The 26,130-nt window shown below is 41.7% G+C and overlaps 1 protein-coding gene across 1 annotated transcript in view; it reads left to right on the forward strand.

The window, feature by feature from the left end:
* Window positions 1-24,504, forward strand: part of CFAP53 (cilia and flagella associated protein 53) — a gene marked incomplete at its 3' end in the record, with an annotated part of 65,236 nt that extends 40,732 nt beyond the window's left edge. Inside the window, exons 6-8 of the mRNA XM_082853165.1 lie at window positions 12,303-12,519; window positions 14,336-14,438; window positions 24,276-24,504. Of these exons, the coding sequence (XP_082709291.1) occupies window positions 12,303-12,519; window positions 14,336-14,438; window positions 24,276-24,504 (549 nt within the window). The remainder of the gene's footprint in view (window positions 1-12,302; window positions 12,520-14,335; window positions 14,439-24,275) is intronic.
* Between the last annotated feature and the right edge of the window lie 1,626 nt (window positions 24,505-26,130).

Consider the following 26,130-nt stretch of genomic DNA (forward strand, 5'->3'; position numbering starts at 1 on the left):
GTCCCTTTCTTTTTCTCTTCCTCTTCTGGGACCCCTATAATTTGAATGTTGGTGCATTTAATGTTGTCCCAGAGGTCTCTGAGACTGTCTTCAATTCTTTTCATTCTTTTTTCTTTATTCTGTTCTGCAGTAGTTATTTCCAGTATTTTATCTTCTAGGTCACTTATCCGTTCTTCTGCCTCAGTTATTGTGCTATTGATCCCTTCTAGAGTATTTTTAATTTCATTTATTGTGTTGTTCATCACTGTTTGTTTGCTCTTTAGCTCTTCTAGTTCCTTGTTAAATGTTTCTTGTATTTTCTCAATTCTGTTTCCACGATTTTGGATCATCTTTACTATCATTATTCTGAATTCTTTTTCTGGTAGACTGCCTGTTTCCTCTTCACTTGTTAGGTCTGGTGGTTTTTTTCCTAGCTCCTTCATCTGCTGTGTGTTTCTCTGTCTTCTCATTTTGCTTAACTTACTGTGTTTCAGGACTTGTTTTCGCAGACTGTAGTTCCCGTTGTTTTTGGTGTCTGTCCGCAGTGGCTAAGGTTGGTTCAGTGTGTTGTGTAGGTGGAGGGGACTCGTGCCTGTGTTCTGGTGGATGAGGCTGGATCTTGTCTTTCAGGTCCACGTCTGGTGGTGTGTTTTGGGGTGTCTGTGGCCTTATTATGATTTTAGTCAGCTTCTCTGCTAATGGATGGGGTTGTGTTCCTGTCTTGCTAGTTGTTTGGCATAGGGTGTCCAGCACTGTAGCTTGCTGGTTGTTGAGTAGAACTGGGTCTTGGTGTTGAGATGGAGATCTCTGGGAGATTTTCACCATTTGATATTATGTGGAGCTGGGAGGTCTCTTGTGGACCAGTGTCCTGAAGTTGGCCCTCCCACCTCAGAGGCCCAGCACTGACTCCTGGCTGCAGCACCAAGAGCCTGTCATCCACACGGCTCAGAATAAAAGGCAGGAAAAAAAAAAGAATGAAAGAAAGAAGAAGATAAAATAAAATAAAGTTATTAAAATAAAAATAATTATATTAAGAAAAAAAATTTTTTAAGTAAAAAACAGACAGAACCCTAGGACAAATGGTAAAAGCAAAGCTATAGAGACAAAGTCACACACAGAAGCATGCACATGCACACTCACAAAAAGAGAAAAAGGGGAAAAAATATATGTATCGTTGCTCCCAAAGTCCACCTCCTCAATTTGGGATGACTTGTTGTCTCTTCAGGTATTCCACAGATGCAGGGTACATCAAGCTGATTGTGGAGAATTAATCCGCTGCTTCTGAGGCTGCTGAGATTTCCCTTTCTCTTCTTTTTTCGCACAGCTCCTGGGGTTCAGCTTTGGATTTGGCCCCGCCTCTGCGTGTAGGTTGCCTGAGGGCGTCTGTTCTTCGCTCAGACAGGACGGGGTTAAAGGAGCCGCTGATCCGGGGGCTCTGGCTCACTCAGGCCGGGAGGAGGGAGGGGTACGGAGGTGGGGCGAGCCTGCGGCGGCAGAGGCCTGCGTGACGTTGCACCAGCCTGAGGCGCGCTGTGCGCTCTCCCGGGGAAGTTGTCCCTGGATCACGGGACCCTGGCAGTGAGGGGCTGCACAGGCTCCCGGGAGGGGGTGTGTGGATAGTGACCTGTGCTCGCACACAGGTTTCTTGGTGGCAGCAGCCACAGCCTTAGCATCTCATGCCCGTCTCTGGTGTCTGTGCTGTTAACCGTGGCTCACGCCCATCTCTGGAGCTCCCTTAAGCAGCTCTCTTAATCCCCTCTCCTCGCACACCAGGAAACAGAGGCAAGAAAAAGTCTCTTGCCTCTTCGGGAGCTCCAGGCTTTTTCCCGGACTCCCTCCCGGCTAGCTGTGGCGCACTAGCACCCTTCAGGCTGTGTTCACGCCGGCAACCCCAATCCTCTCCCTGGGATCCGACCTCTGAAGCCGGAGCCTCAGCTCCCAGCCCCCGCCCGCCCCGGCGGGTGAGCAGACAAGCCTCTCGGGCTGGTGAGTGCTGGTTGGCACCGGTCCTCTGTGCGGGGATCTCAACGCTTTGCCCTCCACACCCCTGTTGCTGCGCTCTCCTCCATGGCTCCGAAGCTTCCCCCCTTCGCCCCCCGCAGTCTTTCCCCGTGAAGGGGCTTCTAGTGTGTGGAAACCTTTCCTCCTTCACAGCTCCCTCCCACTGGTGCAGGTCCCGTCCCTATTCTTTTGTCTCTGTTTATTCTTTTTTCTTTTGCCCTACCCAGGTATGTGGGGAGTTTCTTGCCTTTTGGGAGGTCTGAGGTCCTCTGCCAGCGTTCAGTAGGTGTTCTGTAGGAGTTGTTCCACATGTAGATGTGTTTCTGATGTTTTTGTGGGGAGGAAGGTGATCTCCGTGTCTCACTCTTCCGCCATCTTGCAGCTCCTCCATAGATTATTGATTTTAGATCTTTTTCTTTACTTATATTTATGTGTGTGCATATATGAATATACATGTGTGTATATTTATATATATATTCTAGAGGAAGTACATGGCATGCCTTCAGGGACCACAGATAGTAGTCAAAGCAGAGTGCAGACAGAGAGAGGCAGGACCTGAGGCACATGCCTTTGTTAGGATCCATGGGTGGAATACTTTGTGGTTCCCAGGCTAAGGCTGGATTGGTCAACTCAAAACAAAAGTGTGGGGTTTCAGTAAGCCCCACAGGGGTCTTATCTAAGAGGTATATAAGGGGAAGATGTTGGGAGGTGGGGCACTGTTGATCACAGGGGCTCTTGGGGAAGTCATATTAGGAACTTACATTAGCTTGTGACTCTGTGGACTGCTATCTAGAGCATGCACTTGCATGAGGGCTCGTGTCAATTTGAGATCCCTGCAGGATACTTAGCCAAACAATATGTATTCAGAGGCAGCGATGCAGTAGAGTAGCTTAGCTAAACTCTTTTTTTTTTTTTTTGTGGTACGCGGGCCTCTCACTGTTGTGGCCTCTTCCACTGCGGAGCACAGGCTCCGGACGCACAGGCTCAGCGGCCATGACTCATGGGCCCAGCCACTCTGTGGCATGTGGGATCTTCCTGGACCGGGGCACGAACCCGTGTCCCCTTCATCGGCAGACAGACTCTCAACCACTGTGCCACCAGGGAAGCCCTTAGTTAAACTCTTGACAGTCTATCCTGTGATTCCTTGTCATCAGGAATAACAATCACTTGTGTAGTGGGTAAGTTAAAGGACATAGGTATTGTTTTCTTTCTTTAAAAAAAATTTTTTTTTTGACCATGCCGCATGGCATGTGGGATCCTAGTTCCCATACCAGGGAGCAAGCCTGCACCCCCTGTATTGGAAGCATGGCGTCCCAACAACTGGACCACCAGGGAAGTCCCAGTATTGTTTTCTGAAGCCACCTTAAGGCACATTTAACCAAGGCAATAATGATGAAGCCTATGATAAATAGACTTGCTACTGTTTGGAATCCAGGTCTTAACCATTGCCCTCAGGTGGATGTCGAGAGCCATGAGAACAAATCAGGGACCTCGGAATGTGGGAATTTGTTGAAATACTTTAGTGATATTAAGCATGACCTGTATCTCTTGACATCTGGAGGTTGGCCTGTAACAGTGTTACAATAATAGGGATCATCTCCATGGATAGCTTGCAGAGTGGGCAGAGTCAAGTAGACCTGCTCCAGCCCCTTGAGTCAGATCCACAACAGACTATGAATGAGGTGTTATTCATCATTAAGAGGCGATGAGTATACAGGGTGAGGTCCAGCCTTTGTGTCTGAGTATAGTTGGTAGCCCTCAGAAAGTACTGCAGTTACTTTGATGCCTACCCACAGGGTGCCATGTGTAGGGTCTAGATTAGGGTTTGGTCCAGCCTAAATGAGGCTCGAGGTGTTTTGGAGGGAATTAGTACAAGGGTCTGATAACCAGGAAGAGCTATAGGATACGTAGGGACATGGGGCTGTACATCTCGCCCTGAGTGCTCACAGACCCAACATCTTTTTACTTGAAAGTCCTGAGCTGCCACCTTGCAGGTTTGTATGAATATATTTGTCATGTAGGATCTAGGGTTGTGGTGTGGGGCAGGGTCGTGGCATGCAGCAGGAAGGAGTTGTGGATGAGATGTAGAGAGGTGTGGAGGTAGCTTTTTGGGTATGGAGGATGTGCTGGCAGTGGTGGTGGTGCTGGGAATAATGAGGGGAGTAGGCCTGTTGTGGATACATCAGGTAGAAAGCAAAAGCTGTAATCTAGTACACTGAGCAGGGAACACAGCACAGAGAATTCCCTGACCATGGGGTCTAGGCAGGTCAGTCAGGCTAGAGGTGCCTCATTGTGGCTCATATAGTTTAGAATACATTGTTTGGCTTGCCATAAAGGTGAAATGATGTCTAATGCTGCCAGGCAGTCAGCAGGGGACTTACAGATTTTCAAGGGTTTTTATAGAGGCAAGGGTCGTGAGGCAAGCAGTTAGCTATTTCAGGAAAGTAGTACTCTGTAGAGTCTTCTGGATTGATCCACTGGAGGCATTTTTGCATCTTGGCCTTGAGGTTAACAGTCACTGTCACCGAACTGCACTTGGGTCGGCTCGCCCAACACGTGCAGCAAAGCCAATCTACTGACACGGGATTGTGGTGAAGGAAAGTACAGTGTTTATTTGTAGGGCACCAATCAAGGATAACAGGTGGCTCATGCTCAAAAGACCTAAATTCCCTGATGGCTTTCAAGGATGAGTTTTTAAAGACAAAGTGAGGGAGAGGGTCATGGGTAACATGATCAGCTCGTACACAGTTTTCTGACTGGTGGGTGGTGAGGCAACAGGATAATGTTTCGGGAACCTAAATCATCAGTCTTCTGGCTCCCCACAGTTGGGGGTCTCTCCTATAGTCGGGGTCAGGATCTGGTGGGGTGCTGGTGTCTATAAAAACAATTCAAGAGTGTGTATCAGATTGCTATCTGGATCCCTCAGGGAGGAACCACAGTCCTCTGACTCTGTTTTGTGGCTGACTTATTGTTTAAGTTACTATTACTTTTCTTGCTTGACTGCTTTTTCTTTGTTTCTGCATTACCCCGATTCTCTAATTATTAACTTATTGAGCCTGGTCTTTAAAACTCAAGAGGACGAGGAAACCAAAGCTTTTCCTACAAAAAAGAAGCAGGGGACACAGAGAGCTCTGTGACCGGGAAGGTCCCATAGGGTCCTGCTTGGTTTCAGCAGCCTTGAGGTTAACAGTCACCACAGTCATCACCCCCTGGTGTGGAGGGGATCTGGGAGACAAAAGTCCCAACGTCCAATGAGGTTGGGGCACGTTGTCTCCCTCTTTGTTCTATTGGGTTGTTGTGTTGTCACCTGAGGTGCAGTTATGTCCAGCAGTGAGCCCTTGGTCTGGGGCTATGTTCTCTGCGGAGCTAGTGTGCTTCGGGGTGGCAGAGGCTAGCTTGCACTAGCCTTACACTAGCCTCTTCCCAGGTGGAGAGTCATGAAGGGTAGGAATGGCTGGTTGGTGTTAAGTTCTGAGTATAAATGCTAGAGGCCTGACTCAGGACGAAACTACAAGTATGCGCTCTACTACTAGTTGAGCAGATTCAGTGAACTCCACGGGGTCATCAGGGGCATACCTTGCAAAGGAACACTTGGTGTCCATGACCAAGCTTTGTGGGGACTCTAACCACAATGTGTATAGATTCTGGGCACAATGGTAGGCTAGTCCTAGGGACATTTTGTGGATGGCAGCTTTGTAATCCAGAGATCAGCCCATTAAAACTATACATTAGAGCATGAACTTGCCAGCCAGAGGAGTCTGATTTGGTTACATTGAGATGGCCATTCTGCCTGGGATATAATTTGAGGCATGGTATGAAAGGGAGTGACTCACTTAAGCATCGCTTCTACTGGCACCATTTAATGTAGAGGGAGGTGAACTCTGGGTCAGAATCCATGCCTGCTGGCAAACTGGCAGAAACTCTTCTAACAGGGCCTGCCAGCACCTGGTGCTCTGCTATCCAGTTGTGCCCCTGGCTGGTTTTGTTCCAGCATATCTCCTGAGACATGGTTAGGCCTGAGGGGTCTACTGGTAATCCTATTATCCATGCTGTACACAGTAAGAGTAATAGGCACATCTAAGATCATTTACATTTGACTGACTTGCAGAGGCCTCCTTTGGGGCCAGCAATCTGGATACTGACCAAAGGTGGGGTATAGTTGCTTTGGAGCATGAACTCATTTACCTCTTCATCTAAGGTTAGGTAGGGACCCAGCCCACATCTGCTGATAGAGGCTGCTAGATCCCAGGATCCTTTTTGGATTTCATTTCCTAATGTGGTTGACAACCACTAGGTTGAGGGCCACTTTTCCTCTCTCTGAGATCCACACAGTTCAGCTAGTGGGTCCTGGAGCTATAATTTCAATCTCCAGCAAAATTTGTGATGAATTTGTTTTAATTAACCAGCCTTTATAACCCAAATAATGAGTCGTAGCTGGTGGCCCTAGATTCGTGACTGATACTGAGTCATCTTCTGGGTCAATAAAATCTGTATAATCATGATTCTAAGGAATTTGGTAGGGATTTGTCCTCTCAGGCTTTCAATTATAAGAGGATCATATTGCACAATCTGCCCTTGACTGGGTTGCCAGCGTGTGGAAGACAGAGAGACTATGGAATAATCAGAATGGTAAGGGGAGTATTCACCTGGTGAGTGGATGTGAGTGGCATCCTCTCTAATGTCAAAGGATTGGAGGTTCCCTTTTAGTACTAACAGGGGAGTCTTTGGAGGAGACTGGTAGTACGTGTGGTGGTGTTTAGAGACATGAAGCTGGGAATTAAGTAGTATTAGAGCCTGGGGCCAAATTTCTGTCCATTTGGGGGACAACACAGTGTATAAGAGCTTGAGGAGTATATCTATGTGTAGGCCATTGTGTCTTTCTGTAAGTCCAGCTGCTTGAGGCTGGTAAGCTAAGTAGAATTCCACAAGATTCCGTATTCTAGAGCCCATGACGGAACAACTTGGGAGGTGAAATGGGTACCTTGATCTGAATCTACTCTTGGTGGGGCAAAGGGGATGAGCACATACTTGATTAAGAAGGAGGTCACATAATGGGAAGCAGCCAGCAGACATCCAGTGAAGGTATGGATGATGGTGTTTGCATACCTATTAGATTTCATGGAGGGCAACAGCAGCCTGATAAACTCCGTATGCCATCTGAAGTAGAGTCTGTCGCTTGGGGCATGTGTCCCCACCAAGCATCTTCCCAGAGTTTTGTTCGGGAGCAAAGGAAGCAATTATCTACCACCACTTTGGCTAGAGCTGGAGTAAAGGGCATACACCTGTATGCCCAATCAGTAAGTGCTGTCACTCCCCTATGGCCTGATATAATATGGGCCCACTCTGCTAGTGGGTATGGCACTGAGGAATAGTTGTGTCCAGGGTCGCTTTTGGTACTCCAGGAGGGGGCTCATACATGTAATTTAGATGAGTCTGTAATGTTACTATATGCTTCTGGTGTTTGCTGTGTGTGTGTGTGTGTGTGTGTGTGCAGAGACGAGTGACCCTAATCGGCATGTGTGAGTTGGCTATTTCTTTCCAAATGGAGGCACCCCAGATGGGCTTTCCCTGAATCATGAAATTATCCTTTTGCCATTGTCCAGACTAGACTGTGAATCCATTGGCTACCTCCCAGGAGTGAGGGAAAAATATGTGCCCTTATGATCTGTCTGATCTTTTATGATCTGTCATAGATCAAGGTACACTGCCTCTAACTCTGCCAGTTGGACCGAGTCAAGAAAGCTGTCCTATACTAGGGATGTGCCATGGCCTATGTGTACAATGGTGGTGCTGCCAATGGTGAAGAATACCAACTCCCTTTCCATGTCAGATTTTGTTTGCAAGGAAGGGCCTCCCCAAACTACTAGATGGGCTGGCATGAGGGTGCCACTAGTTGCACCTCAATGTCAGTGAGCAAGGGGCTGGGCATGGGGAAACCACTTTCCTGTAATTTGGAAAGACCCTTGATATCAGATTTAGCCCTTTTCTGAAGGTGCTATTTCCATTTTAACGGTGAGGACTCAGTGGCCGTGCCGAGCCTCTGCCAGGTTGAACCCCTCACAAAGTGGAGGAACATGGCCTTGTAATTTGGGGGGGACTCCCTGTAAGAAGAATTATCTGGATTTGGGGCCAATTAGGGCCTCTTCAGGATTGGAGGTGAAATCTAGGTCATCTGGGTTGCTCTGTTCAAAGAAGTGATAGATCCATTGACCCATACCAGTCTTACAGAGAGGGAGTCAGGCCTCATCTAGTGTTTTCCATTGGCTTTGAACCTTTGTGGTAATAACCGCAGTAGAAGGGTGATCTCAGTGCCAAGCGTTAAAAATCCAAGTAAACAGGGGAAGGGATTCTCTTTCTATACCTTTAGGGCTAGTGCCTTTGGGTTTGGACTCTCCCTGGTCATTGGAAGCCTCAATTATGGTGTTTCCCTTTTCCCACATGGAAGGCTAGAGGTTGCCCAGAGTTGGGTATTTCCCTTCCCCCAGGTCAGTGAGGCTCTGATAAAACCCCAGCAGGTTAGGCTCTGGTTAAATACTTTCTCCTGAGGCCAAACCTTATTAAGAAGAATAGAATGCTCTGGTGTATTTCAGAATGGTTCATTTTCCCCTCCCCTTGCCATAAGCATGAGGGGATTTTTCTCTGATATTTACTGTAGAACCTGAGGTAAGGTTTTGTGAGTTTACAGGAGGTAAAACTCACAAAAGTGTGGGGTCCCCCTGGATGATTGGGTCCCCTTAGAGTTTTTAACTCAGAGCAGTCCACACTGAGCCTCCAGCCAATCTCATTGTGTTTTCAATTTGCATTTCCATAATAGCTAATGATGTTGACCAATTTTTTTTTTTTTTTTTTTTTTTTTTTTTGCGGTACGCGGGCCTCTCCCTGTTGTGGCCTCTCCCGTTGCAGAGCACAGGCTCCAGACGTGCAGGCTCAGCGGCCATGGCTCACGGGCCCAGCCGCTCCGCGGCATGTGGGATCTTCCCAGACCGGGGCACGAACCCATGTCCCCTGCATCAGCAGGCGGACTCTCAACCACTGCGCCACCAGGGAAGCCCTGACCAACTTTTAATGTGCTTATTTGCCATCTGTATATCCTCTTCAACCAAATGTCTTCTGATATCTTTTGCCCATTTTCTGATTGGATTGCTTATTTGATTTTTCTCTTTCTTTCTTTCTCTTTCTTTCTTTCTTACTATTTTTGCTATTGAGCTTTTTCTTCTCAATTGGATATTTTTTTATTAATTTCTTAACAGCTCCATTAAGGTATCATTCATAAAACATACAATTCACCCATTTAAAGTGTACATTTCAATGGATTTTAGTGCAACCATCACCACAGTTGATTTTAGAACATTTTTATTATCCCACTTTCCCTCTTCCCCTCCCTCCACCCCCAATCCTAAGCAACTACTAATAGTCTGTCTCTATTGATTCCCTATTCTGGACTTTCATATGAATGAAATCATATATTATGGGATCTTCTGACTGGCTTCTTTCACTCAGCATAATGTTTTCAAGGCTTATCCATGTTGTAACCTGTATGAGTAGTTTATGCCTTTATACGGCTGAATAGTATGTCAGTGTATGGATATACCACATTTTGTTCATACATTTGTCAGTTGATGGGCATTTGAGTTGTTTCTACTTTTTTGGTATTATGAATAATGCTAATGTGAACATTCATATGTGAATTTTTGTTTGGACATATATTTTTGTTTCTCTTGGGCATATACCTAGGAGTAGAATTACTGACTCTATGTTTAAGCTTGTGAGTGATCACCAAATTGTTTTTCAAAGTGGCTTCACTGTTCTACATTCTCACATACTTAGGAGGGTTCTGATTTTTCCACATGCTTGTTAACATTTGTTATTGTCTGTCTTTTTTATTTTAACCATCCTAGTTTGTCTAAAGTAGTATGTCACTGTGGTTTTCATTTGCATTTCCCTAATGAGTAATAACGTTGAGCCTCTTTTTCTGTGCATATTGGCCATTTATATATCTTCCTTGGAGTAATCTATCTAAAGGCTACTGAAGTCTTAAGAAGTACATTCAAGTTATTTGCCCAGTTTTTAACTGGCTTGTCTTTTTATTATTGAGTTGTAGGAGCTCTTTTTATGTTCTAGACACAAATCCCTTATCACATAAGTGATCTGTAAATATTTTTCTCATTCTGTGGGTTGCCTTTTCACTCTTGATGGAGTCCCTTGAAGTACAAGAGTTTTAAATTTTGATGAAGTAAAATTTATCTATATTTTCTGTTGTTGCTTGTGCTTTTTGGTGTCATATCTAAAACACTCTTATTACCCCAAGGTCATGAAGATGTCCTGTTTTCTTCTTAAAGTTTTATAGTTTTAGCTCTTACATTTAGGCCTTTGATCCATTTTTTTTAAAGATTTTTTTGATGTGGAGCATTTTTAAAGTCTTTATTGAATTTGTTACAATATTATTTCTGTTTTATGTTTTGGTTTTTTGGCCGCGAGGCATGTGGGATCTTAGCTCCCTGACCAGGGATTGAACCCACACCCCCTGCATGGGAAGGTGAAGTCTTAACCACTGGACTGCCAGAGAAGTACCTGCCTTTGATCCATTTTGAGTTAACTTTTGTATATGGTATGAGGTAGAGGCCTAACTTCATTCTTTTGCATGTGGATATCCAGTTGTCCCAGCACCATTTGTTGAAGAGACTATTTTTCCTCTATTGAATTGTCTTGGCACTATGTCAAAAATCAATTGACAGTAAATGTGAGGGTTTATTTTGGACTCTCGGTTCTATTCCATTAATCTATATATCCATTACTAGGCCAATATTATGTCTTGATCACTATAGATTTGTAGTAAGTTTGAAATCAGGAAATGTGAATTTTCCAACTTTGTTCTTCATTTTCAAATTGTTTTGGCTATTCCAGCTCCCTTGAATTTCCATTTGAATTTAGGATCAGCTTGTCAATTTCTGCAAAGAAACCAACTGGGATTTTGATAGGGATTATTTTGAATTTATAGACCAATTTGGGGATAATTGCCATTTTAACAATATTGTCTTCTGATCCATGAACATCGGATATCTTTCCATTTATTTAGGTCTTCTTTAATTTTTTTCAGTAATGCTTCTTAGTTTTCAGAGTATAAGGTTTGCACTTCTTTTGTTAAATTATTCCCCAAAGTATGAAACTATGTATACAAGCCATTCTGAGGGTGCAGCTACACCGTCAGATCTTGCTAGTTCTACCTCAAATCTGTGATATTCTCAAAAGAGATCACAGATTGGATCGAACAGCACAAATATAATACCATGAAAGACAGAAGGCAACTGAAATTACCTGTGTTATAAAGCCTAGTTCACAGCCTTAGCTGCACAGTCAAATCACCTGGGGAACTTAAAAGCTATCCATTAGATAGGAATCTCGAGGGGTGAGACTTAGCACTTTTTAAAGCTCCCCAGGTGATTTCAAAGTGTAACTAAGATTGACATTTGCTGTTGTAAATTATCAACTAACTCATCTTCTAGTCAAAGACAGTGCTGTAATAATAGTAGCGACTTATTTTATCAGGTTGATATTTCATCTACCTAAATTAAAATAAAGTTGTATTGAAAATTATTTGGGAACTTCTTTGAGAAAGTATTTGAATTACTATTTGAACTGTTCAAAAATGTGTTATAAAACATTTCAAACAGTTGCAAAGAATAGTACAATGAACCCCCATGCATCAATTTCCTAACTTCAACAACCATCAACCAATAGCTATTCTTGTTTCATCTGTCCCTCCCACCCATTTTCCACTGTCACCCGAATTTTTTTTTAAATAAATTTATTTATTTATTTTTGGCTACATTGGGTCTTCGTTGCTGCACGTGGGCTTTCTCTAGTTGCAGCAAGCGGGGGCTACTCTTTGTTGTGGCGTGCGAGTTTCTCATTGCAGTGGCTTCTCTTGTTGCGGAGCACAGGCTCGAGGCGTGTGGGCTTCAGTAGTTGTGGCATGTGGGCTCAGTAGTTGTGGCTTGCGGGCTCTAGAGCACAGGCTCCATATCTGTGGCGCATGGGCTTAGTTGCTCCGCGGCATGTGGGATCTTCCCGGACCAGGGATCGAACCCTTGTCCCCTGCATTGGCAGGCGGATTCTTAACCACTACACCACCAGGGAAGCCCCACCCCGAACATTTTTAAGTAAACCCTAGAAATAATATTTTACAATATCTGTAAATGTTTCAGTATGTAATTCTGAAATATTGGAATTGTAGCTCTAAAAGATTATTTTAAAACTTATCCTCTATATCATTATTGCACCTAAAAGTTTTAACAACATGAGGTAATTTTTATGTTATGTAGGAAGATATGATAAGAGAACAGAAGATATATCATCAGTACTTGGCACAGCGGCGTGAGGAAGAAAAAGCTCAGGAGAAAGAACTGGACAGAATGTTTGAGAAAGAGAAGGAAAAGAAGATTGCTGAGAAGGACAAGGAGCTGAGACTTAAAAAGGAGGCAAGAAAACAACTTTTGAATGAGGTCATGTGTACAAGAAAACTGCAAGTTCAAGAAAAGTGTAAGGAAATTAATTATAATTATATTATATTTGGGCCTTAATTCAATTTAAGTAGCAACCAAAATATTTATTAAATAAGTATTATGTGTGAAATACTATGAAGAATGTAAAAAGGATTAAGGCAAGATCGCTGCTTTGTAGGGACCTTACCTAATTGAATATTTGAATATCTTTCTGCAGTTGTCTCCATACATCCATATTTGCATGCCTTTGCTTGTGTAGTTTTCTCTCCCTATGATACTTTTGATCTTGAGAAATCCTGGACATCCTTCAAGGCCAGCTCAAATATCTCATTCCTTGAGAGGCCCTCTGTGTTCCTCTATTCATAATAAATCTTCTTTCTGGGGTTCTCACCATTGCTTGTTCACATCTCTTAGCATACCACTGAATTCCCTCAGCTTCAGTGCTTGGTCACAGAAGGAAATATTTGTTGAGAGGATTTCTATACCCAGATGTAAACATTTACTAGTAGGGTACTATGGACTTCACACTAGCTGTCTTTGCAAGAGAAAGCTCATCTTGGTTCCACTGATTAATTCTCCACTCCAGGAATTATAATGGCAGTTGAAAATTGTTAAGCCAGTATTAGATGGAGTTTTAAGAAATGAGAAGAAAGCTTCTATGATAAAATGATTTCTGTATTGTCCCATGATAAATATTTTAGAATATATTGAGAAAACTTGGAAAATTTAAGTATTTGGAACCATTTATAAACAAGGAAATAAAATCAACCATAATGCACCACCCAGGAATAGCTACTGTTCACAACTTCCTGTATTTCCTTCGAGTATTTTTTATTATATATGTCATTTCCCCTCACCAATGAGGATCTTGTTGTATATATTTTTTTACAGCCTGCATTTCCCACTTATCATTAATATTTTTCCAGGTTATTTTTCTTCAGTTGTAAGATTTGTAATGCTGCCTAGAAATCCATTATAAAAATGGACCATAATTTATTTTACCTAAACACAGCTAATGGACCTTCAGCTTGTTTTGAATCTTTTTCCTCCTGTGTTAGCATTGGAGGTTACTGTCTCTGTACATAGGTTTTTTGGCTCATATATGATTAAGATAAATTCCTGTAAATGGATTTGGGACCAAAGATATGTACATTTTAGATGTATATTGCCTGGTTTTATTTATTCTTTTGTGAACTCTTTTCTGTCATTTTTTTACCTACTGGGTTGTTTAAGTTTTCCTTATTTAATTTATGAGAGACTTACATACTGTTTTTCCAATACTTATTTTGTAATAAATAAAGTCCCCTATTAATATAAATGGCAATAGAACTGTTTGTCCTCAAGAAGAGAAAGGTGAGAAGTGTTCAAACAGTGGTAATCTGGTATGAAAAAGGCTGATCATAGATTTCAATGACAAATGATTAAGAGAAAATCTCTGTAGATTGCAGCACTTATGAATCTAAACCCTATTCTTTCCTTAAAGGAGATGACTACTTCTACCTTATTAAGCTAAGATCCAGCCCAGTGATTCTAAGCTCTGCCTTTCTAAAGACAATATGGCATTGATGCCCCGAAAGATGTCAGCAAGTCTTTTCTGAAAAAGTCATTCAGCGGGCTTCCCTGGTGGCGCAGTGGTTGAGTGTCCGCCTGCCAATGCAGGGGAGGGGGGTTCATGCCCCGGTCTGGGAAGATCCCACATGCCGCGGAGCGGCTGGTCCCGTGAGCCGTGGCCCGCTGAGCCTGGGCGTCCGGAGCCTGTGCTCCGCAACGCGAGAGGCCACAGCAGTGAGAGGCCCGCGTACCGCAAAAAAAAAAAAAAGTCATTCAGCAAAAATTACTTTTGTCTTTCTTAGTGCAACGAAAAGCAAAAGAACAGGAAGAACGTGCTATGAAACAGGAATGCATAAATGAAGGTCTTAAAGAGCTTAACCGTGAAGAGAGGGAGGATTTTACAAGGTATGATTTTGTTTTCTTTATTATTACTAACTAACCAAAAATAGGAGATTTTTAGCATAGAAGACAATGTGCCATAATTCATGTATTATTGATGTTATTTTACATCAGTCTTAACGTTTGTCCTAAAAGCTCAATTCAGTTTATAAAATTTCATATAAAAATAAGCAACAACCATTTTGGTAAAATTAAATTCTGTACATTGTGTAATTCTGATTATACACATTAGGTATTAAACTAGATAAACATCTTAAAAAATAAAACAAATTAGAAACATTTTTTATAAAGTAGGCACCAACCCTAAATCATAATGAAATAAGTTTTTTCCCCCATGAAATAAACCCGGAAATACAGCATGACCTAATTAGTTAGATTAACAGAAATGGCTTATGGGGTTATGATTCCATGCAAATGTCCCAGGAAGATTTTTTGTAGCCTCGCTGATCTGGAAAACTGAAGTGCTCTGGGTGCTTTGAGATGTACCACTTCCCTCCTTGGGCAAGTGTCCCTCTGATCACCATAATCAGGCTCAGGTAGAGAAAATTGGCTGATGCCTCCTTGCAGCCTTTCACAGATCATAGCAGTCCCTTCCCACTGATGACTATGACACCCAATTCAGGTGACCAGTGTGGTGGAGAAAGAGGACCTGGCTCCTCTAATTGCTGGTCACCCTCCCTGTACCTAGGGCCTGTTCCCCGGCTCACCCATATTTGGTGCATAGAAATAAGCTCTCTTCTTTATAGGAAGAGTATGGTTTATATACCTGAGCCTATTATTACTTTGGGGGCACTACCAACAATATCTGGCCGACCCTACTGACTTCCTCTACTTGTTCTGCTCTGGAGGTCCTTCCTTCTCACTTTTGAAAAGTCTGTTGTTGGAGATGTGAAGGGAATTTAATGAATAACAACTCTCTTCCCTGCCCAACTTTTATTTTTTTCTTATTTTAACATCTTTATTGGAGTATAATTGCTTTCCAATGGTGTGTTACTTTCTGCTATATCATAAAGTGAATCCGCTCTACATATACATATATCCCCATGTCCCCTCCCTCTTGCGTCTCCCCCCCACCCTCCGTATCCCACCCCTCTAGGTGCTCACAGAGCACCTAGCTGATCTCCCTGTGCTATGCGGCTGCTTCCCACTACCTGTTTTACATTTCGTAGTGTATATATGTCCATGCCACTCTCTCACTTCATCCCAGCTTACCCTTCCCCCTCCCCGTGTCCTCAAGTCCATTCTCTACGTCTGCATGTTTATTCCTGTCCTGCCCCTAGGTTCTACTTCACTCTGTATGACAGACTCTGGGTCCATCCACGTCACTACAAATAACTCAATTTCGTTTCTTTTTATGGCTGAGTAATATTCCATTGTATACATGTGCCACAACTTCTTTATCCATTCATCTGTCGATGGACACTTAGGTTGCTTCCATGTCCTGGCTATTGCAAATAGTGCTGCAATGAACATTGTGGTACATGAGTCTATTTTCTCTTTTTTCAGTTTTGCTTCAGAATGTATTTATTTAGGTTTATAAAATATTAAATATATTTATAATATATGTAAATATATATTTTTTAATCTGAAATTCAAATTTAACCCAGTGTCCTGTTTTTTTTTTTTAACACCTTTATTGGAGTATAATCGCTTTACAATGGTGTGTTAGTTTCTGCTGTATAACAAAGTGAACCAGCTATATATAAACACACATCCCCATATCTCCTCCCTCTTGCGTCTCCCCCCCACCCTCCCTATCCCACCCCTCTAGGTGGTCACATAGCACGGAGCTGATCTCCCTGTGCTATGCGGCTGCTTCCCACTAGCTATCTATTTTACATTTGCTAGTGTATATATGTCCAGTCCACTCTCTCACTTCATCCCAGCCTACCCTTCCCCCTCTCTGTGTCCTCAAGTCCATTCTCTACGTCTGTGTCTTTATTCCTGTCCTGCCCCTAGGTTCTTCAGAACCCCCCCTTCCCCCCCCTTTTTTTTTTTAGATTCCATATCTTGTGTTAGCATATGGTATTTGTTTTTTTTTTTACATCTTTATTGGAGTATAATTGATTTACAATGGTGTGTTAGTTTCTGCTTTATAACAAAGTGAATCAGTTATACATATGCATATGTTCCCATATATCTTCGCTCTTGCATCTCCCTCCCTCCCACCCTCCCTACCCCACCCCTCCAGGCACTCACAAAGCACCGAGCTGATCTCCCTGTGCTATGCGGCTGCTTCCCACTAGCTATCTACCTTACATTTGGTAGTGTATATATGTCCATGCCTATTTCTCGCTTTGTCACAGCTTACCCTTCCACCTCCCCATATCCCAAGTCCATTCTCTAGTAGGTCTGTGTCTTTATTCCTGTGTTACCCCTAGGTTCTTCATGACATTTTTTTTTCTTAGATTCCATATATATGTGTTAGCATATGGTATTTGTCTTTCTCTTTCTGACTTACTTCACTCTGTATGACAGACTCTATGTCCATACACCTCACTACAAATAACTCAATTTCTTTTCTTTTTATGGCTGAGTAATATTCCATTGTATATATGTGCCACATCTTCTTTATCCATTCATCTGTCGATGGACACTGAGGTTGCGTCCATGTCCTGGCTATTGTAAATAGAGCTGCAGTGAACATTTTGGTACATGACTCTTTTTGAATTATGGTTTTCTCAGGGTATATGCCCAGTAGTAGGATTGCTGGATCGTATGGTAGTTCTATTTTTAGTTTTTTAAGGAGCCTCCATACTGTTCTCCATAGTGGCTGTATCAATTTACATTCCCACCAACAGTGCAAGAGGGTTCCCTTTTCTCCACACCTTCTGCAGCATTTATTGTTTGTAGATATTTTGATGATGGCCATTCTGACTGGTGTGAGGTGATACCTCATTGTAGTTTTGGTTTGCATGTCTCTAATAATTAGTGATGTTGAGCATCCTTTCATGTGTTTGTTGGCAATCTGTATATCTTCTTTGGAGAAAGGTCTATTTAGGTCTTCTGCCCATTTTTGGATTGGGTTGTTTGTTTCTTTGATATTGAGTTGCATGAGCTGCTTGTAAATTTTAGAGGTTAATCTTTTGTCAGTTACTTCATTTGCAAATATTTTCTCCCATTGTGAGGGCTGTCCTTTCGTCTTGTTTATGTTTTCGTTTGCTGTGCAAAAGCTTTTAAGTTTCATTAGGTCCCATTTGTTTATTTTTGTTTCTATTTCCATTTCTCTAGGAGGTGGGTCAAAAGGATCTTGCTGTGATTTATGTCATAGAGTGTTCTGCCTATATTTTCCTCTAAGAGTTTGACAGTGTCTGGCCTTACATTTAGGTCTTTAATCCATTTTGAGTTTATTTTTGTGAATAGTGTTAGGGAGTGTTCTAATTTCATTCTTTTATATGTAGCTGTCTAGATTTCCCAGCACCACTTCTTGAAGAGGCTGTCTTTTCTCCACTGTATATTCTTGCCTCCTTTACCAAAAATAAGGTGACCATATGTGCATGTGTTTATCTCTGGGCTTTCCATCCTGTTCCATTGATCTATATTTCTGTTTTTTTGCCAGTACCATATTGTCTTGATTACTGTAGCTTTGTAGTATAGTCTGAAGTCAGGGAGCCTGATTCCTGCAGCTCCATTTTTCTTTACAAGATTGCTTTGGCTATTTGGGGTCTTTTATGTTTCCATACAAATTGTGAAATATTTTGTTCTAGTGCTGTGAAAATGTCAGTGGTACTTTAATAGGGATTGCATTGAATCTGTATATTGCTTTGGGTAGTAGAGTCATTTGCACAATATTGTTTCTTCCAATCCAAGAACATGGTATATCTCTCCACCTGTTTGTATCATCTTTAATTTCTTTCATCAGTGTCTTATAGTTTTCTGTATACAGGTCTTTTGTCTCCTTAGGTAGGTTTATTCCTAGATATTTTATTCTTTTGTTGCAGTGGTAAATGGGAGTGTTTCCTTAATTTCTCTTTCTGCTTTTTCATCACTAGTGTATAGGATTGCAAGAGATTTCTGTGCATTAATTTTGTATCCTGCTGCTTTACCAAATTCATTGATTAGCGCTAGTAGTTTTCTGGTAGCATCTTTAGGATTCTCTATGTATAGTATCATGTCATCTGCAAACAGTGACAGCTTTACTTCTTTTCCGATTTGGATTCCTTTTATTTCTTTTTCTTCTCTGATTGCTGTAGCTAAAACTTCCAAAACAATGTTGAATAATAGTGGTGAGAGTGGGCAAACTTGTCTTGTTCCTGATCTTGGAGGAAATGCTTTCAGTTTTTCACCATTGAGAACTGTGTTGGCTGTGGGTTTGTCATATATGACCTTTATTATGTTGAGGTAAGTTCCCTCTATGCCTAGTTTCTGGAGGGTTTTTATCATAAATGGATGTTGGATTTTGTCAAAAGTTTATTCTGCATCTATTGAGAGGATCATATGAATTTTCTCCTTCAGTTTGTTAATATGGTGTATCACATTGATTGATTTGCGTATATTGAAGAATCCTTGCATTCCTGGGATAAGCCCCACTTGATCATGATGTATGATCCTTTTAATGTGCTGTTGGATTCTGTTTACTAGTATTTTATTGAGGATTTTTGCATCTATGTTCATCAGTGATATTGGCCTGTAGTTTTCTTTCTTTGTGACATCTTTGTCTGGTTTTGGTATCAGGGTGATGGTGGCCCTTAGAATAAGTATGGGAGTGTTCCTCCCTCTGCTATATTTGGAAGAGTTTGAGAAGGATAAGTGTTAGCTCTTCTCTAAATGTTTGATAGAATTTGCCTGTGAAGCCATCTGGTACTGGACTTTTGTTTGTTGGAAGATTTTTAATCACAGTTTCAATTTCAGTTCTTGTGATTGGTCTGTTTAGATTTTCTATTTCCTCCTGGTTCAGTCTCAGAAGGTTGTGCTTTTCTACGAATGTGTCCATTTCTTCCAGATTGTCCATTTTATTGGCATAGAGTTGCTTGTAGTAATCTCTCATGATCCTTTGTATTTCTGCAGTGTCAGTTGTTACTTCTCCTTTTTCGTTTCCAATTCTGTTGATTTGAGTCTTCTCCCTTTTTATCTTGATGAGTCTGGCTAATGGTTATCAATTTTCTTTATCTTCTCAAAGAACCAGCTTTTAGTTTTATTGATCTTTGCTATCGTTTCCTTCGTTTCTTTTTCATTTATTTCTGATCTGACGTTTATGATTTCTTTCCTTCTGCTACCTTTGGGTTTTTTTGTTCTTTTTTCTCTGATTGTTTTAGGTGTAAGTTTACGTTGTTTATTTGAGATGTTTCTTGTTTCTTGAGGTAGGATTGTATTACTCTAAACTTCCCTCTTAGAACTGCTTTTGCTGCATCCCATAGGTTTTGGGTCATCGTGTTTTCATTGTCATTTGTCTCTAGGTATTTTTTGATTACCTCTTTGATTTCTTCAGTGATCTCTTGGTTATTAAGTAGCGTATTCTTTGGTCTCCATGTGTTTGTATCTTTTACAGATTTTTTCCTGTAATTGATATCTAGTCTCATAGTGTGTGGTCAGAAAAGATTCTTGACAAGATTTCAAGTTTTTTAATTTACCAAAGCTGATTTGTGTCCCAAGATATGATCTGTCCTAGAGAATGTTCCATGAGCACTTGAGAAGAAAGTGTATTCTGTTGTTTTTGGATGGAGTGTCGTATAAATATCAATTAAGTCCATCTTGTTTAATGTATCATTTCATGCTTGTGTTTCCTTATTTATTTTCATTTTGGGTGATCTGTCCTTTAGTGAAAGTGGGGTGTTAAAGTCACCTACTTTGCTTGTGTTACTGTTGATTTCCCCTTTTATGGCTGTTAGTATTTGCCTTATGTATTGAGGTGCTCCTATGTTGGGTACATAAATACTTAAAATTGTTATTATCTTCTTCTTGGTTTGATCCCTTAATCATTATGTAGTGTCCTTCTTTGTCTCTTGTAATAGTCTTTATTGTAAAGTCTATATTTTCTGATAATAAGACTTGCTAATCCAGCTTTCTTTTGATTTTCATTTTCATGGAATATCTTTTTCCATCCCCTCACTTTCAGTCTGTATGTGTCCCTAGGTCTGAAGTGGGTCTCTTGTAGACAGCATATATATGGGTCTTGTTTCTGTCTCCATTCAGCCAATCTATGTCTTTTGGTTGGAGCATTTAATCCATTTACATTTTAGGTAGTTATTGATATGTATGTTCCTATTACCATTTTGTTAATTGTTTTGGGTTTGTTATTATAGGTCTTTTCCTTCTCTTGTGTTTTCTGCCTAGGGAAGTTCCTTTAGCATTTGTTGTAAAGCTGGTTTGGTGGTGCTGAATTCTCTTAGGTTTTTCTTGTCTGTAAAGGTTTTATTTTCTCTGTCGAATCTGGATGAGATCCTTGCTGTGTAGAGTAATCTTGGTTGTAGGTTTTTCCCTTTCATCACTTTAAATATGTCCTGCCACTCCCTCTGGCTTGCAGAGTTTCTGCTGAAAGATCAGGTGTTAACCTTATGGGGATTCCCTTGTATGTTATTTGTTACTTTTCCCTTGCTGCTTTTAATATTTTTTCTTTGTATTTAATTTTTGATAGTTTGATTAATATGTGTCTTGGCATGTTTCTCCTTGGAATTATTCTCTATCGGACTCTTTGTGCTTCCTGGACTTGATTGGCTATTTCCTTTCCCATGTTAGGGTAGTTTTCAACTATAATCTCTTCAAATATTCTCTCAGTCCCTTTCTTTTTGTCTTCTTCTTCTGGGACCCCTATAATTCAAATGTTGGTGCATTTAATGTTGTCCCAGAGATCTCTGAGACTGTCCTCAATTCTTTTCATTCTTTTTTCTTTATTCTGTTCTGCAGTAGTTATTTCCAGTATTTTATCTTCCAGGTCACTTATCCGTTCTTCTGCTATTGATTCCTTCTAGAGAATTTTTAATTTCATTTATTGTGTTGTTCATCATTGTTTGTTTGGTCTTTAGTTCTTCTAGGTCCTTCTTAAATGTTTCTTGTATTTTCTCCTTCTATTTCCAAGATTTTGGATCATCTTTATTATCATTACTCTGAATTCTTTTTCAGGTAGACTGCCTATTTTCTGTTCATTGTTTTGGTCAGGTGGGTTTTTTCCTTGCTCCTTCATCTGCTGTGTATTTCTCTGTCTTCTCATTTTGCTTAACTTACTGTGTTTGGGGTCTCCTTTTCACAGGCTGCAGGTTCGTAGTTCCCATTGTTTTTGGTGTCTGTCCGCAGTGGCTAAGGTTGGTTCAGTGGGTTGTAGGCCTCCTGGTGGAGGGGTTGGTGCCTGTGTTCTGGTTGATGAGCCTGCATCTTGTCTTTCTGGTGGGCAGGACTGCATCCGATGGTGTGTTTTGGGGTGTTTGTAACCTTATTATGATTTTAGGCAGCCTCTCTACTAATGGGTGGGGTTGTATTCCTGTCTTGCTAGTTGTTTGGCATTGGGTGTCCAGCCCTTGAGGTTGCTGGTCATTGAGTGGAGCTGGGTCTTAGCGTTGAGACGGAGATCTCTGGGAGAGCTCTCGCCAATTGATATTACGTGGGGCCAGGAGGTCTCTGCTGGACCAATGTCCTGAACTTGGCTCTCCCACCTCAGAGGTTCAGGCCGAACACCTGGCAGGAGCACCAAGACCCTGTTAGCCACACAGCAGCTGTGCAAACTTGGGCAGCCTATTTTATTTTCCTTGCCTCAGTTTCTCCATCTCCAAACTTCTGGACCTCCACACTCCAGAGGCCCTCCTTTCAACGTGCTGCCTCTCCCCTTCTGTGCAGGTCCTAAGCCCCTGCCCAACTTCTGAATCAACTGAGAAATAAGAAAAGTAGTGTGAGCAGAAGGTATTACAGTTACCTACTGGTGTATAACAACACACCCCCAAATTTGTGGTTTAAAGTGAGTTATGATTATGTCTCATGATTCTGTGGTTGACAAGGCTCAGCTGGGTGGTTCTTGCTTGGGGTCTCTCATGTGGTTCAAGTCAGATGCTGGCTGGGGCTACATTCATGAGAAGGCTCAGCTGGAATGCACACCTAAGATACCTATTCATATAGCTTGTAGCATGTACTGACTGTGCCTGGGGATCTCATCTGGTATTACCAGCCGGAACACCTACACATGGCCTCTCCATGTGGCTTGGGGTTCTTACAGTGTGGTAGCTGGTTTTGAGAGGGATAGTTCCAACAGCAAGCATTCCAAGAGACAGGAAGAGCAAGCTGCCAGGCCAATTAAGGACTACATCTAGGACTGCTATAGCATCATTTCTGTCATATTCTGTTGGCCATAAAAAGCAGCCAGTGGCGCAGTGGTTGGGAGTCCGCCTGCCGATGCAGGGGACACGGGTTCGTGCCCTGGTCCGGGAGGATCCCACATGCCGTGGAGCGGCTGGACCCGTGAGCCATGGCCGCTGAGCCTGTGCGTCCGGAGCCTGTGCTCCGTAACGGGAGGCCACGGCAGTGAGAGGCCCACGTACCGCAAAAAAAAAAAAAAAAGCAGCCATGGGGCCCATCTAGATTCAGTGGGATGGAGAAATAAGCTCCACCTCTTGATAGGGGAGTAGAGGTCCACATTGCAGAAGAGCATATGAGAGGGGGCGATATCACTGTGGCAGTCTTTGGAAAATGGAGTCTGCCACACAGAGGCGTATGCATGCTGTAATCTCTATTTCTGATAAAGTCTTATATTAATAATGTGGCTTATAGATTGTAAAATGGTAAAACTGCTATGGAAAACAATATGAAGTTTCCTCAAAAAATTAAAAATAGAAATACCATATGATCCAGTAATCCCACTTCTGGGTATAAATCCAAAATAAATGAAAGCAGGACCTTAAAGAGATGTTTGTATACTTGTGTTCATAGCAGCACTATTCACACTAGCCAAGGTGGAAATAACCCAAATATCCATTAACAGGTGAATGGATAAACAAAGTGTGGTATGTACATACAGTTGAATATTATTCAGCTTTAAAACGGAAGGAAATCCTGTCAGATACTACAGCATGGATGAACCTTGAGGACGTGCTAAGTAAAATAAACCAGTCACAAAAAGACAGATGCTGTATGATCTCACTTACTTGAGGTACCTAGAATAGTCAGATTCATAAAGACAGCAAGTAGAATGGTGGTTACCGAGGGCTGGTGGGAGGGGACAAAAAAGAGTTGTTGTTTAATGGATATAGAGTTTCAGATTTGCAAGACGAAAAGTTCTGGAGATCTGCTTCACAACAATGTGAATATACTTAACACTACTGAACTGTACACTTAAAAATGGTTAAGATGGTAAATTTTACATTATGTGTTTTTTACCACAGTAAAAAAAATCACTATAAATTTTAAAATGTGGCTTATATATTTTTAACTGTGGCTTATATATGGAGGAAATCATCTAGTTAATACTGAACAGAATGAGTCAAACTTACCCACCCGGTCACCAGCAACCCACCCAGTCACCAGCAGTGCCAGACCACTGCAGGCCTCCCCTGCAGGGAGAATATGCCCCCTTTGATACAGAAAGCGGACAAGAAATAGGCAGAACAACTTGTTCCATTTTACCTTCTTCCTTGGAGGGGAGTGAGAGGGGATGGAGAGAGGCCAAGGGCTCTCTCCACATAGCAGTCAATATTTTGAATGAAGAGACATTCCCTCGCTAAAATCAATTTGTTCTAAGGTTGTCTTAATTATTATTGGGTAATAAACACATTATTAAATTTTTCATCTATTTCTTCCCCACTCACCCTGATTTTAATGGGAATTTTAATTTGACTTTAAAAATTATATTTTAAGTGTAATGGTCTACATAAATCCAAATACTTACTTTGACAGTTTTATACTTTGACATTTCTGATACATTAGACGCTCCAGTTTAGCCCAGGAGTACAGGAAGCAACTTCAGATGCAAATGTGCTCCCAACAGCAGGCCCGTGAAGCGGAGAAGGAGGAGGAACGCCGAGAGTTTGAAGCAGGGATGACAGCAGAGAAGAATTTCCAGGACAAGATCCAGGAGATCCTGTCCACCCATCAAGTGCTGCCCCAAAATATTCATCCGATGCGGAGAGCATGCCCTAATAAACTTCCACCATAGTTTCATAAACATCAACCTAGTTTTTCTCAATCTTTTACTATTTTAAACTTTAGCATGCCTGTATATCCCTTTTAACTCATGGATAAACTGTTCTTTTATACTGAGTTTGCATAATTATATGCCACGAAAGTTTCTTCTTACAGATTAAACTGTTCCTTTTTGAGATTTCATAGACTGACAAATCTGAATGATCTACTTCCTATCACATAGTTATTTTCCTTATTTATCTCCATGCCTCCCTTTCTTGTTCACTTATTAATAGCTTCACTTTCTTCCATCCATCTGCCAATATGCCCATTTCCTCTTGCCTCCTTTCTCTTCTCTCTCACAGACATAATTCACAATATTAGCAGGGCATTTTTGCAGAAAGAGCTGGGACTATCAGCCACTTTCATTAACCTGCTTATTCAGTCATTAAACAAATGTTTACTGAGTGCCTTTCATGTGCCAGCACCATTCTGGATCCTGAGACTTCAGCAAGAACAAAGCAAGCCCCTTGCTCTCACGGAGATCACATCCTAGTGGAGGAAACCAGGTAGGTGTTAAGTGCTATAGGCAAGAAGTGGCAGGAGTGCTATTTTATTTTATATGTGATAGAATAGATCTCCTGGAGCAGCTGATATTTGAATGAACCAGCCATGTGGCTGTCTGGGGGGAAGACATCCCAGGCAGAAGAAAGAGCCAGTGCAAGGGCCTTGGGGCAGAAGTCTGCTTAGTGCATATGAGGCTTTGCGTTTGTGCTGGAGTAGAGTGAGGAGAGAGTGGTAGAAGACTAATTGGAAAGGTAGTGGGGGCCAGATGATGTAAGGCCTTGGAACCAGGGTAAAGACTGGCTTTTACTTCTATAGGAAGCTGTTATAGGGTTTTGAGCAGAGGAGCAACGTGATACGATGTAAGAGGGTTGCTGGCTACCATGTAGAGAATAGACTTCAAGGAGACAAGAAACAAGGATTCAGTTAAGAAGTGATCACAATATCCCAGGTTAGGGGTGATGGTAGTGTGGTAGCCAGCCTCCAAGATGACCCCTAATAATTCTCGATGTAGAGAATGTACACACAGAAGTATGTGTTTATGCCCTCGTATAGTCCCCTTCCACCCTGAATCTTGGGCACTATGTAAAATGTGTGCATATACTGGTTAAAAAAGAAAGGTAGAAAGAAATCGACATGTTCATATTCCTAAAGTTCAGTATTATAATTATTTCTACTTCTTTGAAAAGTTCCCTCCAAGGCTTTTTTTATATGGATACTCATTTTTACATTGTAAATACTCTGCCATGTTTCTTCACCTATCACATTTACAAATGGCTACATAATAGTCTACTGTTTTTCCTATAATTTATTAAACATTAGACTTTGAGTTTATTTCAAATTTGTCACTATTACAAATTTTTCTATACAACATTCATTTGAATTGTTTCCTTAGAGTCATGCGGTTCCCTGGAGTGGGATTTTTGGGTCAAAGGGGATAAACATTTATATACTTTTGCTTTCAAGCACCACATTTGCAAAAGAAGTTTTTAGAGTTGCAGACTCTTTAGGGAAATATTTTCAGGGCCAGTTGGTATTCTCCCTGAAGGTTTAAAATGTATTTAAGCAAATTGTTTGCTAGAATCTCTGAGAGGTT

This window comes from Leucopleurus acutus (assembly GCF_964270905.1).
Source record: "Leucopleurus acutus genome assembly, chromosome: 13".
Taxonomy (NCBI): domain Eukaryota; kingdom Metazoa; phylum Chordata; class Mammalia; order Artiodactyla; family Delphinidae; genus Leucopleurus; species Leucopleurus acutus.